The sequence below is a fragment of the Chelmon rostratus genome, chromosome 11, assembly GCF_017976325.1.
Source record: "Chelmon rostratus isolate fCheRos1 chromosome 11, fCheRos1.pri, whole genome shotgun sequence".
Lineage (NCBI taxonomy): Eukaryota > Metazoa > Chordata > Actinopteri > Chaetodontiformes > Chaetodontidae > Chelmon > Chelmon rostratus.
The window spans coordinates 13985637-13998301 of NC_055668.1; the positions used below are offsets into that span (position 1 = coordinate 13985637).

At 41.8% G+C, this 12665-nt stretch overlaps 2 protein-coding genes across 4 annotated transcripts; one reads left to right on the top strand and one right to left on the bottom strand.

Moving 5' to 3' along the window:
• Positions 1-421: 421 nt before the first annotated feature.
• Positions 422-7222, bottom strand: si:ch211-198a12.6 (uncharacterized protein LOC563253 homolog). Of its 3 annotated transcripts, none has more exons than XM_041947102.1 (2): positions 7067-7222; positions 422-4018 (listed from the first exon to the last, which is right to left on the bottom strand). In XM_041947102.1, the coding sequence occupies exon 2, from the start codon at positions 3894-3896 to the stop codon at positions 2238-2240; it is 1659 nt and encodes a 552-aa protein (XP_041803036.1). In that variant the 5' UTR covers positions 3897-4018; positions 7067-7222; the 3' UTR covers positions 422-2237. The 3 variants fall into 3 exon arrangements, with proteins under 3 accessions (XP_041803036.1, XP_041803038.1, XP_041803037.1); XM_041947104.1 differs by lacking the exon at positions 7067-7222 and adding an exon at positions 6247-6387; XM_041947103.1 differs by lacking the exon at positions 7067-7222 and adding an exon at positions 5792-5910.
• Positions 7223-8325: 1103 nt separating this feature from the next.
• On the top strand, positions 8326-12419 carry LOC121613610 (tripartite motif-containing protein 16-like). The gene is made up of 7 exons (XM_041947106.1): positions 8326-8951; positions 9056-9151; positions 9289-9522; positions 9633-9792; positions 9933-10046; positions 10632-10768; positions 11637-12419. Exons 1-7 carry the CDS (start codon positions 8553-8555, stop codon positions 12018-12020), a joined length of 1524 nt encoding a protein of 507 aa, XP_041803040.1. The 5' UTR covers positions 8326-8552; the 3' UTR covers positions 12021-12419.
• Positions 12420-12665: the final 246 nt, after the last annotated feature.

Below are 12665 nucleotides of genomic sequence, written 5' to 3' on the forward strand. Positions count from 1 at the left end.
AATTTTGGTGAGAGTCAAGTTTAAGACTTTAATGTTCCAGCTGTAGAAAGGATAAGAGTCCTATAAAATCGATGTAATACACTGCAAGCACTAGCGCCTGCCCCACATCTGGAATCTCCACATTAGTCTTCTGAAACTTTTGAGCTGGTAAACAGTGACACCTTGTGGATACATGTGAGAAGTTAAGGATCAGAGTACTGTTGTACTGCATTGCCTTGTCAGCCATAGGTGAGATTTGTTGCAAACTGGCATCATCTCTGCTGTCACCATTATGCATCAGCAGTCATGTGCTATTTATTTAGCAGCATCTCAAAAAACGAGGGGGGTCATTTTGACAAGTACAGGATGAGACTTTTATTTAGCTGTGAGGTTGAATGTGTCTTCCATTTCATAGCCATATCGTATTGATTAAACACCACAAGAGAGTCAACAACCTTTATTTATCCATATATGTGCCACTCAGAAACTGGGAAGAGGTGTTACAGGATTTGCCCTTAAGAGAAGCCTATATGGATCATTTACAATTTCTTTCTACAATTAGGCCATTGACAAAAATGAAGAGGGGGAAAGAAAATAAAGACAATATGGTCGTAACAGTGTAAACGCATGGTAATATACATGAAAGCAAAAAAGCAATAGGTATCAGTGACATCAAATTAAAATGTAGGGTAAGTTAGTATGAATAAGAACAAAAGACTCCTGAAAACCCTAACTTTTTTTCTCAAATAACAGCTCGGCATACATTTCTACATAGCATGCAATAAGGCACCTATCTAACACAAGGAAGAAACCTATGCTACAGTTTGAAGCACAACTGTTATCCAAATAAAAAGAAAAGAAAATATTGCTCACCATGTTCACTCCCATAAAAACTGTATATCTCTCATTCCCTTTCATATAACCCAAGCCATATCTAAAAAAATACATCAGTTTGTAAAAGATATTTTACACAGAACAGTAAATAGAGCGCAATCCATTGGAATTCCGAAAAATTTTAAGTCTTGTAAAAGTGAGATTTTCCCGTGTAATCTTTTAGTATACACAAGCGTTTTTTTGTTTTTTTTTTAGAACAAATTGTGAGTTTGCAGATCAACACAAGTAAGAGTTACCTTTATTCTATACACAGGTAATTGAATTAGTCTCCAAAGCAATAAACAATGTGTGATGTTGCATTTCGTGTACATTTGGTGCAGGAGTACAGAGGAAACTGCACAGTAAATAATAAGGACACAGGTCATGTTGTAATATGCTACCCAGAAGGTTTTTATTTTCTATTATGCATTTCCTAGTGGCTAAACTGTGTGTCATAATAGAATCAGGGTGTCAGCCAGTATTGCTCTCTGTACAGTCTATGCAGCATTGCTAACCCATCGTAGACATACAACAAAACAACCTTATAAATATACAAGATGGCTCGTGTCCGATGGAGCCCAAATTCAAGAACAAGCTGCATGAGAACACCTGCAACACATTTATCTCCAACACTTAAAACAAATTAACATCATAAAAGGAAAAAAAAAAAGTGGAGACAAGGTGGATCTTACTATCAAAAATGTAATCTTTTGGAACAGCACACTAGTCAACTATACATATATATAAAAGAAAATCAATAAGTATTTACATTGGATTTTCGATGTTTGTTTCACATGGGTTATGTGGATGAAAAAGAAATAACTATTTAAATTGAAACAACAGTTCTTGTTCACCAATTGTGTTTGTAGTCTTGAATAAAGTTGCAGCTGAAAAGCACATGTACCTGAAGGTACATAAACTGAATTCTTCTATCAAAGAGACTAACCAGAGGGTGAAGCATATTCTCTCCAGGTAACAATTTTAGCATGTAGATCTTCAAATCACATTTCTTTTCCTTTAAAAGTGTTCAAAAGAGGTCCTGGAGCAAGTGAAGCACAGTAACAAACAAGAACTCAAGAGGCTCCGTCAGAATCTGTTATTATACCTTCTTCCTACTGAGCACAAAGTCCCGGGTTCAGCTCTGAATTATAGGTTACAAAGTCCTTCAGGACAAGCCATTTCCTTTTGAAGACTTGAGTGTTACTATCCATTTATTCTCAACTGCTCCACTTCAGCGTAGCAATGTGCCGATCTGACCACTCGCGTCTGTAGATGTATCCTGTGGTGTGGTGATAACAATGATGGGACCATTGGTAGAACATAAACAGGGGGAGCAGGGATGTTTGCGTTTGCATGACACAGCATGTAAGAGTGGGAAAGGGTGCTCACTGATCTACATGGATCCTATGATGTCTGGAAAGGGAAGATGAATGGTTAAAGCCTTTTCCACACTGAGAGCACCTGTATGGTTTTTCAACAGACAGGATGCGCTGTTTGGGGAAGGCATTGTTAGGGAATCCCTTCCCTGTGGGAATGGTGCTGTACTGCTGCGGCTGTGGCTGGGGTGGTTGTGGCTGCTGCTGCTGTTGCTGTTTGCTTTCCAAGTGAACTCTCTGATGCCTGGCAAGGGAGGAGGAGTGATTGAATCTTTTGCCACAGTGAGCACAGGTGTAACTCTTTCCCTCTGAGTGGACTCTTTGGTGCCGGGACAGGGAAGAGGAATGATTGAAGCCCTTATCACAGTGGTGGCACATATAGGGCTTGTCTCCCTGCTGGTGCACCCTCTGCTTTGGGGGGGTGCCGTAGGACAAGGTTTTCCCAGGCTGAGGTGGAGAAAACACTGGATTCTGCAGGTGGGTCTTGTGGTGGCGAGAGAGAGAAGAGGAGTGATTGAAGCCTTTGTTGCAATGTCTGCAGGTGTAGGGCTTTCCTCCGGCATGGACTTGCTGGTGCTTCTTCAGATGGCGTTTGCGGACAAAACTCTTCCTGCACATGTTGCATTTGTAGGGTTTCTCACCCGAGTGGATCCTCTGGTGCTCTCTCAGAGTGGCAGCGGCCGCAAAACACTTGCCACATTGTGCGCACCGATGGGGTTTGTCTCCGAGCACGACTGCAGCGTGGGTCTTCTGGTGCTGCTTCAGGTTGGAAGTTGTAGCAAAGCCTTTGCCACACTGACCGCAGGTGTATGGCTTCTCACGTGCATGGACCTCCTGGTGCTTTTTCAGATGCCTTCTGCGGACAAAGCTCTTCCTACACTGGGTGCACTTGTAGGGCTTGTCCTCTGAATGCATCTTCATGTGTTCTCTCAGGGTGATGGCTGCTGCAAAGCTCTTACCACATTCCGAGCATCTGTGTGGTTTGTCTGGCAAATGAATCATCTGATGAGACTTGAGGTTGAAGGCATCAATAACATCTTTACCCATAATCTCAACTCCAGGGGGAACATAGGGCTTTTCTTTCATGTGAATCTTCATGTGCTGCTTGAGGCTGGCTTCCACAGCAAAGCTCTCACCGCAGTGGACACAGATGTAAGGGTTGAGGTCCTTGTGGATCTCAAAGTGTTGGTGAAGATCAGCTATGCTGCCGAAAATCTCCCCGCACTCGTTGCACTGCAGGCCATGGGCTTCATGTATGATTACACCATTCTCAGATTCCACTGTCAACTCCCCACCATGGTCAGACTCTACTTTCACCACATGCTCACTTTCCGTCTTGAGCAGCACCTCTCCCAGAAGAGCCTCGCTTCCTGTTGTCTTGATTTCGGCTCCTGTGAAACAGTGCATCTCACCATGTTCCACCTTAATGTAATCATGGTCTGTCTCAGCTACAATTGCATCCACACAGGCTACAGCTCCGAGATCTGTCCCCAGTCCCTGGATCTTTAAGTCTGAGCCATGGATCTCCAGCTCTAATCCACGCTTTTCTTCTGTCATGATCTCAGTTTCTGCTCCATAATGAAGGTCGACATGGCTGTGGGCTATGACACACTCCGACCCAAGTGTGTCAAGGCCGGGTGTGTCACATTCAGTCTCTGACTCGGCCATGAGAACACACTCCAGCCCCACGACCTCCGTTTTCCTGCCGGGCGATGACTCAAGAAAGAATCGGGGTGATAAAGAGCTTTGTTTTGGTCAGCCGGCGCTGGTGCTCTTGTCAGCAATCAAACCTGCAAATGAGGAAAATGAAAGATGAAAAATAACTACAGTGCCTTGAGTGATTTTCATTTATCAGCTTATTTGTCTGGGATGATGCCAATTGATATACATAAAAGCAAAATCAGAGAGAGTTAGACTAGAAGCAACATCTGTTGTTCCTGACACCCTGTAAAAATAACAAAAACTAATGCAGAGGCCTAAGGCCAGTGCCAGTTTTCTTTGCCATTTTCCTTGCATGCCTAATAGGGTAGCCGGCTTTTCACCTACATTTGTCACTACTAGCCACAACGTGGTCTTACTAATTTCACATGATGAAACGGTGAAACAAAATCATATGGTGGCAAGAGAAACAGTGAAACAATTTAACAAAGTGATTTAGCATCAAATTCCTTCTGGCACAAAACGCAGAATATCAGGACAATATGGACCATATGTATTGCTGATTCCGAGCTGTTGCATACATGTCTGCATGGACATAGGATCATAGGACCCAATTACGTAGTGCTTACGTGCAGGGATGAGCTATATATCTGCAGCTAATATTGCCAGAATTACCCATTACATTTCAACATCCAATTATGACAAATGTATCATACCCATATTAGAAAGTTCAAATCACATATCACTCATTGTTAGATTATGTTTCTATACTACAGACACTATATCTCAGTATATCAAAGAATGGTGGTGTTTTGTTGAAATTGTGCTTTTATGCAATTCAGGTTATGTGTTTTGACATAATTGTACCAGACAATAACTCTGCAAGGACTCTTGACACAATTACGGGAAGAGACAATATAACCAATATTGAATTCACAGCCAGTATTTCTGAAAAATAAAGTTTGACAATGGATCATTATCTTTGTGCAGACAACGCTAGTAATCAACATCTGTCGTCTGGTAAAACATTACTTCAGATTAAATAACAGGACATCTTGTTTGCAACAGAAGTTTGCCTCCCATGAGGAGCCCTGCTCACCTGGGATGGACATGCACTTGCTAGCACAACAGCAAACAAAAGGGTTGGTGGTGTATTTCAGCAACACAATACATGATTATTGGTAACACAATAAGTAGGTCTTACTATTAGATGAGACTATATATTCTGTAAGACAGTTTATCCGCAAGTCTATGCTCAGTTAATCTAAAATAGCTCAGAATCTACCACAATATGCTTTGAAAACTGAACGACAGAGTTCAACTGAGAGGTGCATGGGCTAATGGCTCCGAGTTCACATCCAATAAAGTTGTGGTACTTAATGTGATAAAATGCATTTCCCGTCACTGCACACCTCATGCCCCATCAACGACATGCTGGCGATACTACTTAGCAAGCTAAATTACCAATTTGCTAGCCAAGTTAGCGCCCAAGACGAGCATCACTTCACTAGCTAACGCAATTGATAAAATCAAAGTTGACCACTACATCATAATCAAGATCCCAATTGTAAATTAATCCGAAAGCCAAGGGCTGACTGGCCCGCTTTCGTGTCTGCGCAGTTCGCAATGCGTTATTAAATAAACGTGGCAGGCGTAGAGGCATTAAAGTAGCGAGGTTTTGTTATTAAAAATTGAACCGTTGGTTGCTAGCCTTCAATAACAGCTACAAATAGCCTTTATAGCCGCTAGTTAGCTGGCTATGGTCGAGGGGGGACTGGTTAACGACAAAACAGCATTGTGTTAGCTGCTAATGTGTTGCGCGATTTAGCCAGCTAACTAGCTTCATAGCAAATGGAACACGCGGATAATTGCAGTAAATACTTAAAGAACTATGAAATACTTACATTAAAATGAGTAGTGGAACTAAGCAATTTGGTGCTATTTCTGACACGGCTACCGACGCGGAAATTCTCCTTGTGCGAGTATTAACAGGCCATCTTGTTGTGCCACACCAGCACTTCCAGCTAGCCAAGATTACATGCTCGCCTAAGATGGCTGCCGCTAGCTAACGTTAGCCAAGTTAGCTTCCGCCCTTCAAAACATACTGAATTAGCGATACCCCCAAAGCGATCTCCAAGTTAACAAAAAACATGCAAAGCGTCGCCAAATGTGCATATGGCAATATTGGCATAGTCTCAAACCCTCATAATATGACGTTGTAAGCTAATGGTAAGTACGTTAGCAAGCTAAGAGCCACACCATAATTCCAACCAGGAGTTGGCTAGCTGAAACAAAGATGGCTAACCGTGAGGGCGATGAATGCTGTGCGAAAAGCCCGGGAAAGGACGCCTTTACTTACATAAGAATTCATGTAAAACACAAATCCCAAAGCAAACGCTGTTAAAAGTAAATAACCCGAAAAGAACAATGTCGGTCTAGTGCTTCAATTGCTGCTTGAAAGGACACGACGAATCTTGGCTACAAACCTACAGCCCTCCTTCACTGCGGCAGCACCCGAAACCGCACACACGACTTCAATGGCGGCCTTGCTGATGTTAGCAGCTATCCAGCCGAGACAATATTAGCGTGCTGGCTACATAGCCATGATGCCAAGCTAACGAGCCAGCTAATCCAGATTGCTAGCACGGCTAAAGCCTGCTTTCCAGTTTAGTACTAGCCTGTAGGTTGTAAAACATTGGAACGGAAGCTTTGCTAAACCGCCCATCCGACCATGTTAAGTCTGGCTTCGCATGCAAAGATAAACTAGACTGATTCGCGAAGGACGGATGGGCCGATTCTACAACTAACATGTCACAAAAATAACCTGGATGAGAATCAAAGCATAAATAGTTCCTCATGCCAGTATGTTTGCTTGGCTGCTTTTCCTACAGAACAAAATGTTAAAACCAGTACGAGTCTAGGCCTGTATTTTTCCATTACAAAGTTCCTTACTATCAGACCCGGAGAAGCAAAATAGACACATAAATAAAACACATACGTTGACTATCATAATAAATAATAACGAAGATTATGTTCCATTACGCAGAGACTTGCCTCTACCTAAATGCTGCCAATAATCGTGTTAGAGTAAGTTGAATTTAAACGATGAATAATCACCAGGAGTAAGGATCACACCGGTTTTAAATATATACGCTAGATTCTTTCATGCACACACCCACCTTTCTGTCCTTTTACTTTTGATGGCTGAAGAAAGAAAAAAGAGAATCGTTTGTATGCTTCAAACTCTGGGTTGAGAAGGGCTTTGCAAGCTGTTGTGTGTCTCGTCAAACCGCTGTGTGTGTCTTCCTCTCTTGGTCTGTGTGTGTAGCTGGCGCCACAGCTCATCTGGCGCCAACGTTGGACTACCGACGCACTTTAGCGAAAGCAACCATTGTCGTTTCAATACGGCACGGACATCACCATCGCCCCCTACAGCCTCGGAGTTGCTTCTGCAAGTCAAACAGGAGATCACAAAAAAGTTTGTATTTCCATTGTCTTAATATGCAGTACTCGGTTAGTGTGCACTATTTGAATATATTTACAGTATTGTACCTGAGTGAAATTCAGGTACTTGTACTTTACTTTAATATTTCTATATGTGCAGCTTTATATTCCTATGCCTCTACAATTCAGAGGCAAATATAGTGGCTTGCCTTTAACTTCTCTGCATTGCAACTGAACAACCACAAAAGCTATTGTAAGGTCATAAGCAATGCAAAATGTGATGGTTTTCGAAGCTGTACATATATAAATATATATGTATTTATATATAAATATAACAGTAATATTTTCTTTGTATTGTGCAATTTTACCTTTGAGGTGAATTATCAACTAGAAAAGTCCTGTGTATAGAATGGGTATAAGTTAGCAGTCAAAATGTGTAATTCATGTAGTAATGAATTAGTCCCACAAGATGATGCTCTTTTCCCATCTGCAGTGTTGGTGAATGCTCTGATTGTATGGGCAGCACATATTGTGCATATCATGCGCAGAAGTCTAAAGATAGACACAACACAAATGTTATCTTGGAACAGACAAGGTCATTCCTTAACAGTGCAGATAAAAACAACGTGAAAAATGGCCAAGCTAATCATTCTTTTGAAGATAAGAGCTTTAGGTCAGGCTCGGAGGTTTGACACGTTGAAAACATATCAACACTCAAAAATAATATAATATCTATCTATCTATCTATCTATCTATCTATCTATCTATCTATCTATCTATCTATCTATCTATCTATCTATCTATCTATCTATCCTTCCTTGAGTTTAATTATAAAGTACTGTACATCAGTCCTTTTTTATTTTGCTAGTTTCTCCTCCTTTGTCTCAACTGTCTTTGTTTCAGGCAGTGTATTTGTAGTAACACCCATTCCCGACTATTAAACACCCAACCAGGAATACTGGTTTTACAGTGAGAGCGGACCACATAGCTAACATTCTGTCACACACAGTGTCAGTCACACAGTTTCACTGGAGCTGTTAACTTCAGGAACTCATTTTCTCTGTGGATACCTCGTCCTCCTCACTTGATGAGCCCTTTCTTTAGCTGTTGATTTGAACACATTTTATTAAGAGGTTAACATATTGCTGCCGAGCTAAATCACCTGTGGACTCTAATTTTGTTATCACATCTGCCGGACATTTTCTTTAACGCCTGGTAAAAATGTCCCACCCCAGCACTCTGGATTTAGACAGATACAGCAGCTTGGAGAAATCTCGTCGCTCTACTGGCCGCAGCCAGCCCAGGGCTGAGGCCAAGCCCGGGGAAGTCCTGTGTGACTTCTGCACAACACGGAAGCAGAGGGCTGAGAAGTCCTGCTTGGTGTGTCTGGCATCTTACTGCGAGACCCACCTCCAGTCTCACTATGAGTACCCTGCCATGATGAAGCACAAACTGGTCAAAGCTACAGGCCAGATGAGAGAGAAGATCTGTGCACAGCACGACAAGCTTCTGGAGGCTTTTTGCCGCACTGATCAGACATCAGTGTGTGTCCTGTGCATGATGGACGAACACAAACACCACGACATCGTCCCAGCTGGAACTGAGAGGACTGAGAAACAGGTGAGTGCTGAAAGAATCTGTCAATCTGTACTTTTGAGTGATTTGAAAGCTTACTTATTGTAGCATCAATAATGATGGCAACTTTAATGTCACTCCTTCTACAGAAACAACTTGGTACCACACTGCACAAATCTCAACAGAGGATTGACCAGAGAATTAAAAAGTGGCAGGACCTTCGACAAGCCGTTGAATCAGTTAAAGTAAGAAACAACCTGCCTCACTCAATCTGCATGACTATAAACATGACCTGATGTTAAAGTCGTTGGTTTTCTGGTTTGAAAAATATCTTCTTTGCAAGTGTATTTTAACAAAGTGTCTTTCTTATGTATCCCATCAGCACTCTGCTCAGACAGTCCTAGAGGAGAATGAGCGGATCTTCACTGAGCTTCTGCTTTCCATCGAGAGGAAGTACAATGAAGTCAAGGAGATGATCCGCTCCCATGAGAAGACCACCGTGACACGGGGGGAGATTCTGCTGGACCGCTTGGAGGAAGAGATCACGCTGCTGAGGAAGAGACACACTGACCTGGAGAAGCTCTCACACACTGACGATCACATACACTTTCTACAGGTGAGGCTGAACGGAGGACCCCGACCAAGACCGCGTGTGGTGAGAAATTCAGGCCGTTTGCTGGACATGTCTCCTTTCTCATCTCTGTCTTCCGTCTTATCATTAACCAGAGCTGGCAGTCTCTGTCGGGCCCCTCGGGATACGAAGACCTCAACAACATCAGCGTCGCTCCCTATTACTCCTTTGATGCTACCAAGAGAGCCATTGCAGCGCTGAAACTACAGGTAGAAGAAGTCAGCAAGGCAGAAATGAACAAAATTTCAGGAACAGGTAAGCAAATTTACTTTTCTTCATCTCAAGTGGAAATGATGTCTCTCTGCAGACGGGTTCCTTTCAGGAGCAGTTGTCTCTTAACATGCTTTCATGAAGCTTATGCTGCCGTGTGTTTTTTATTATCTGTCTCCTCCTAGTGAAGGAAGTCTACATAACACAAGAAGGTGAGACCAAGACGAGGAGGGAATCGATTTTGAGGGAAGGACCAAAGACAAGAGAGGAACCAAAGACAAGAGAAGATTTCATGAAGTGTGAGTTATGTTATGATTATATTATGTCATTTGTAGAGAAAAATGCCTTTAACCTGTTATGAAACCTTTAGCAAACCCCACTCATACTCTACAGCTTGCAAAGTCTGTTCTGTGCTAATAAGGATCAAAGTGTCCCACTCATGGTGCCATATAGTAGGAATATCTCCATCCCTAACAAAAGGATGGACACACCGTGTGGTGAACCAACCGAAACTGAGGATATGCTGCTTGCAGAACAGGTTTGGTGAAATGTCAGGAAGCAAGCACACAGTTCAGTGTAACTTAAACAAACACAGGTGTTCCTGCTTTTACTCCACCTGTGGAAAGCTTTCAGCAGGCTGAGTTACAGACCAAAGGGTTTAGTGAGCTAGCCTTGTCATTCCTAAACATGTTAGTGGAACAAGTATTTAGTTACAGAAGCAAAGATGATAAAAGATGAAAGAGGATGATTACAGAGAGCAGAGATCTGATCTCAAAAGAGGCAAATACCAAAACATACGATCGCACTAAACTGGAAGACAGAGACTGAACAGCAACACAGGATTGATAATGTTAAATATGCTTATGTTGTCCTGCTCTGTTTAGACTCTTGCCAGCTGATTCTGGATGTCAACACTGTCCACCCCAACCTTCACCTCTCCGAGGGCAACCGAACAGCTACGATGAAGAATGAGCCGAAGAACTACCCCAACCACCCAGACCGATTCGACCACTGGCAGCAGGTGAGGATTAATCACGTGCAAGGATGTCATTCTGTGCCTGAAAAAAAGAGTAGGGAAGTTCATTTGTTATGAGTGGAGTAGAGCCAAAATGACCACATTATCAAAGAGGAGGCATACTGAATCCTGAATACAGACTGAAGAGTGAAAGTAGCTTTCACTGTCGTGGTCTCTGAATTCCCCTCCTGAGGCAGCTCATTTGTTTGAAAGTAGTCTATGAAATCATGTCTTTTTTCCACTTTTAAGCGTGAGTCCCTCCTCTCTCGTGTAGAAAATCTTTACACGTCTTTTGCTGTGACTGAAAATTGCTGCTCACATTTTCCAAAAAAGTTCAGATGCTGTGTAAAACATAAATCATTTGCAAACAAACTGTGTTTACAGAGAACACAGTAACATCCTTTATACAATAATGTGTTCACAAAGTGGTGAACCTCGCTCCATCCTTGCTTGTGAACGACGAAGCCTTTCCAGGATGCTCCTTTCATACCCAATCATGATACTATCACCTATTACTAATCAACCTGTTTACCTGTGGACTGTTCCAAACAGGTGTTTTTGGAGCATTCCACAACTTTCCCAGTCTTTTGTTGCTCCTGTCCCAACTTGTTTAAAATGAGTTGCTTGTATCAAATTCAGAATAAGCAGATATTTACAAAAATCAGTTTCATTGATAAAGTCAAACAAATATATCGTCTTTGTACTGTTTCCAATTCAGTGTATGTCAAAAAGGATTAGTAAATGATCACATTCTATTTTATTTATGTTTTCCACAGCCAGAGGTTATCTAAACTCTAATGTAAACAGCTGTTATAGGTCATGCATAAAGTAGCATCTTGTCTTTTAACCTCTTATTTCATCCATTGTATTTCAGATATTGTGCAAGGAGAGCGTGAGTGGGGCTCGTTGTTACTGGGAGGTGGACTGGAAAGGAACAGAGATAGACATTGCCGTTACTTACAGGGGAATCCGCCGTAAAGGAAATGGCAACGAATGCAGCCTGGGCTGGAACGACAAGTCCTGGAGTCTGTACTGCTCTGACTCCAAATTCTCCTTTGTGCACAACAATAAGAGCAAAGACATTCCAGCTCCAATGTCATCTCGTATTGGCATCTACCTGGATCATGCAGCAGGAACACTTGCATTTTACAGTGTCTCTGATAGCATGAAGCTTCTGCACAGAGTCCAGACCACATTCACAGAGCCCCTCTACCCTGCATTCAGTGTGTGGGGCTTTGGTACTAGCATAAGACTGTAGGAGAGTTGCCAAAGTGCCAGTAATTGGCATAGAATTTATGCAATATTATAAATATTGCTGTGAAATTTGAAACAGGGTATTTCATTAGTTCTGGTTTGGTTCACTTTTTGATTAAAGTTATTTTTTCCCTCATGAACTATTTGAGAAATATTTTGAACAATCCAACTCATCAGTTTTTGTTCTTTTGATCACTCTTGTTGCTATGGGGCAATCTACTCTGAAAAAAAATGTTAGTTTTAACTAGAAAGAAAATGCAACAATTGATTATCATGTCATTTTTTTGATGTCTCATATATTTTTCTTTATCATGTTAACCCATGTAATATTTACATAACTGGTTATAAATGCTGTCTGTGAAATTAAACGGTAGTTTCTAAAATCCTGAAGTTATCACTGATTTATCTGGCACTAAAAGTATGTATTTGCATGAAACAGCTGTCTCTGGTTCGTTTTAATACACATCATGTTGACAATGACTCAACATCAGGGAGAATGGAGATGCTGTTGTTTAACATTCATGTCAGTCTATTAGCCATCTTGGTTCCATTAATACAGAAACTCAAATATGAGAATCCCCCTCCTCTACCTGGGCCTAACAGTGGTTTAGGCAAAGTAAAAAGGAAAAGGGACCTCTAAGATTTTGGA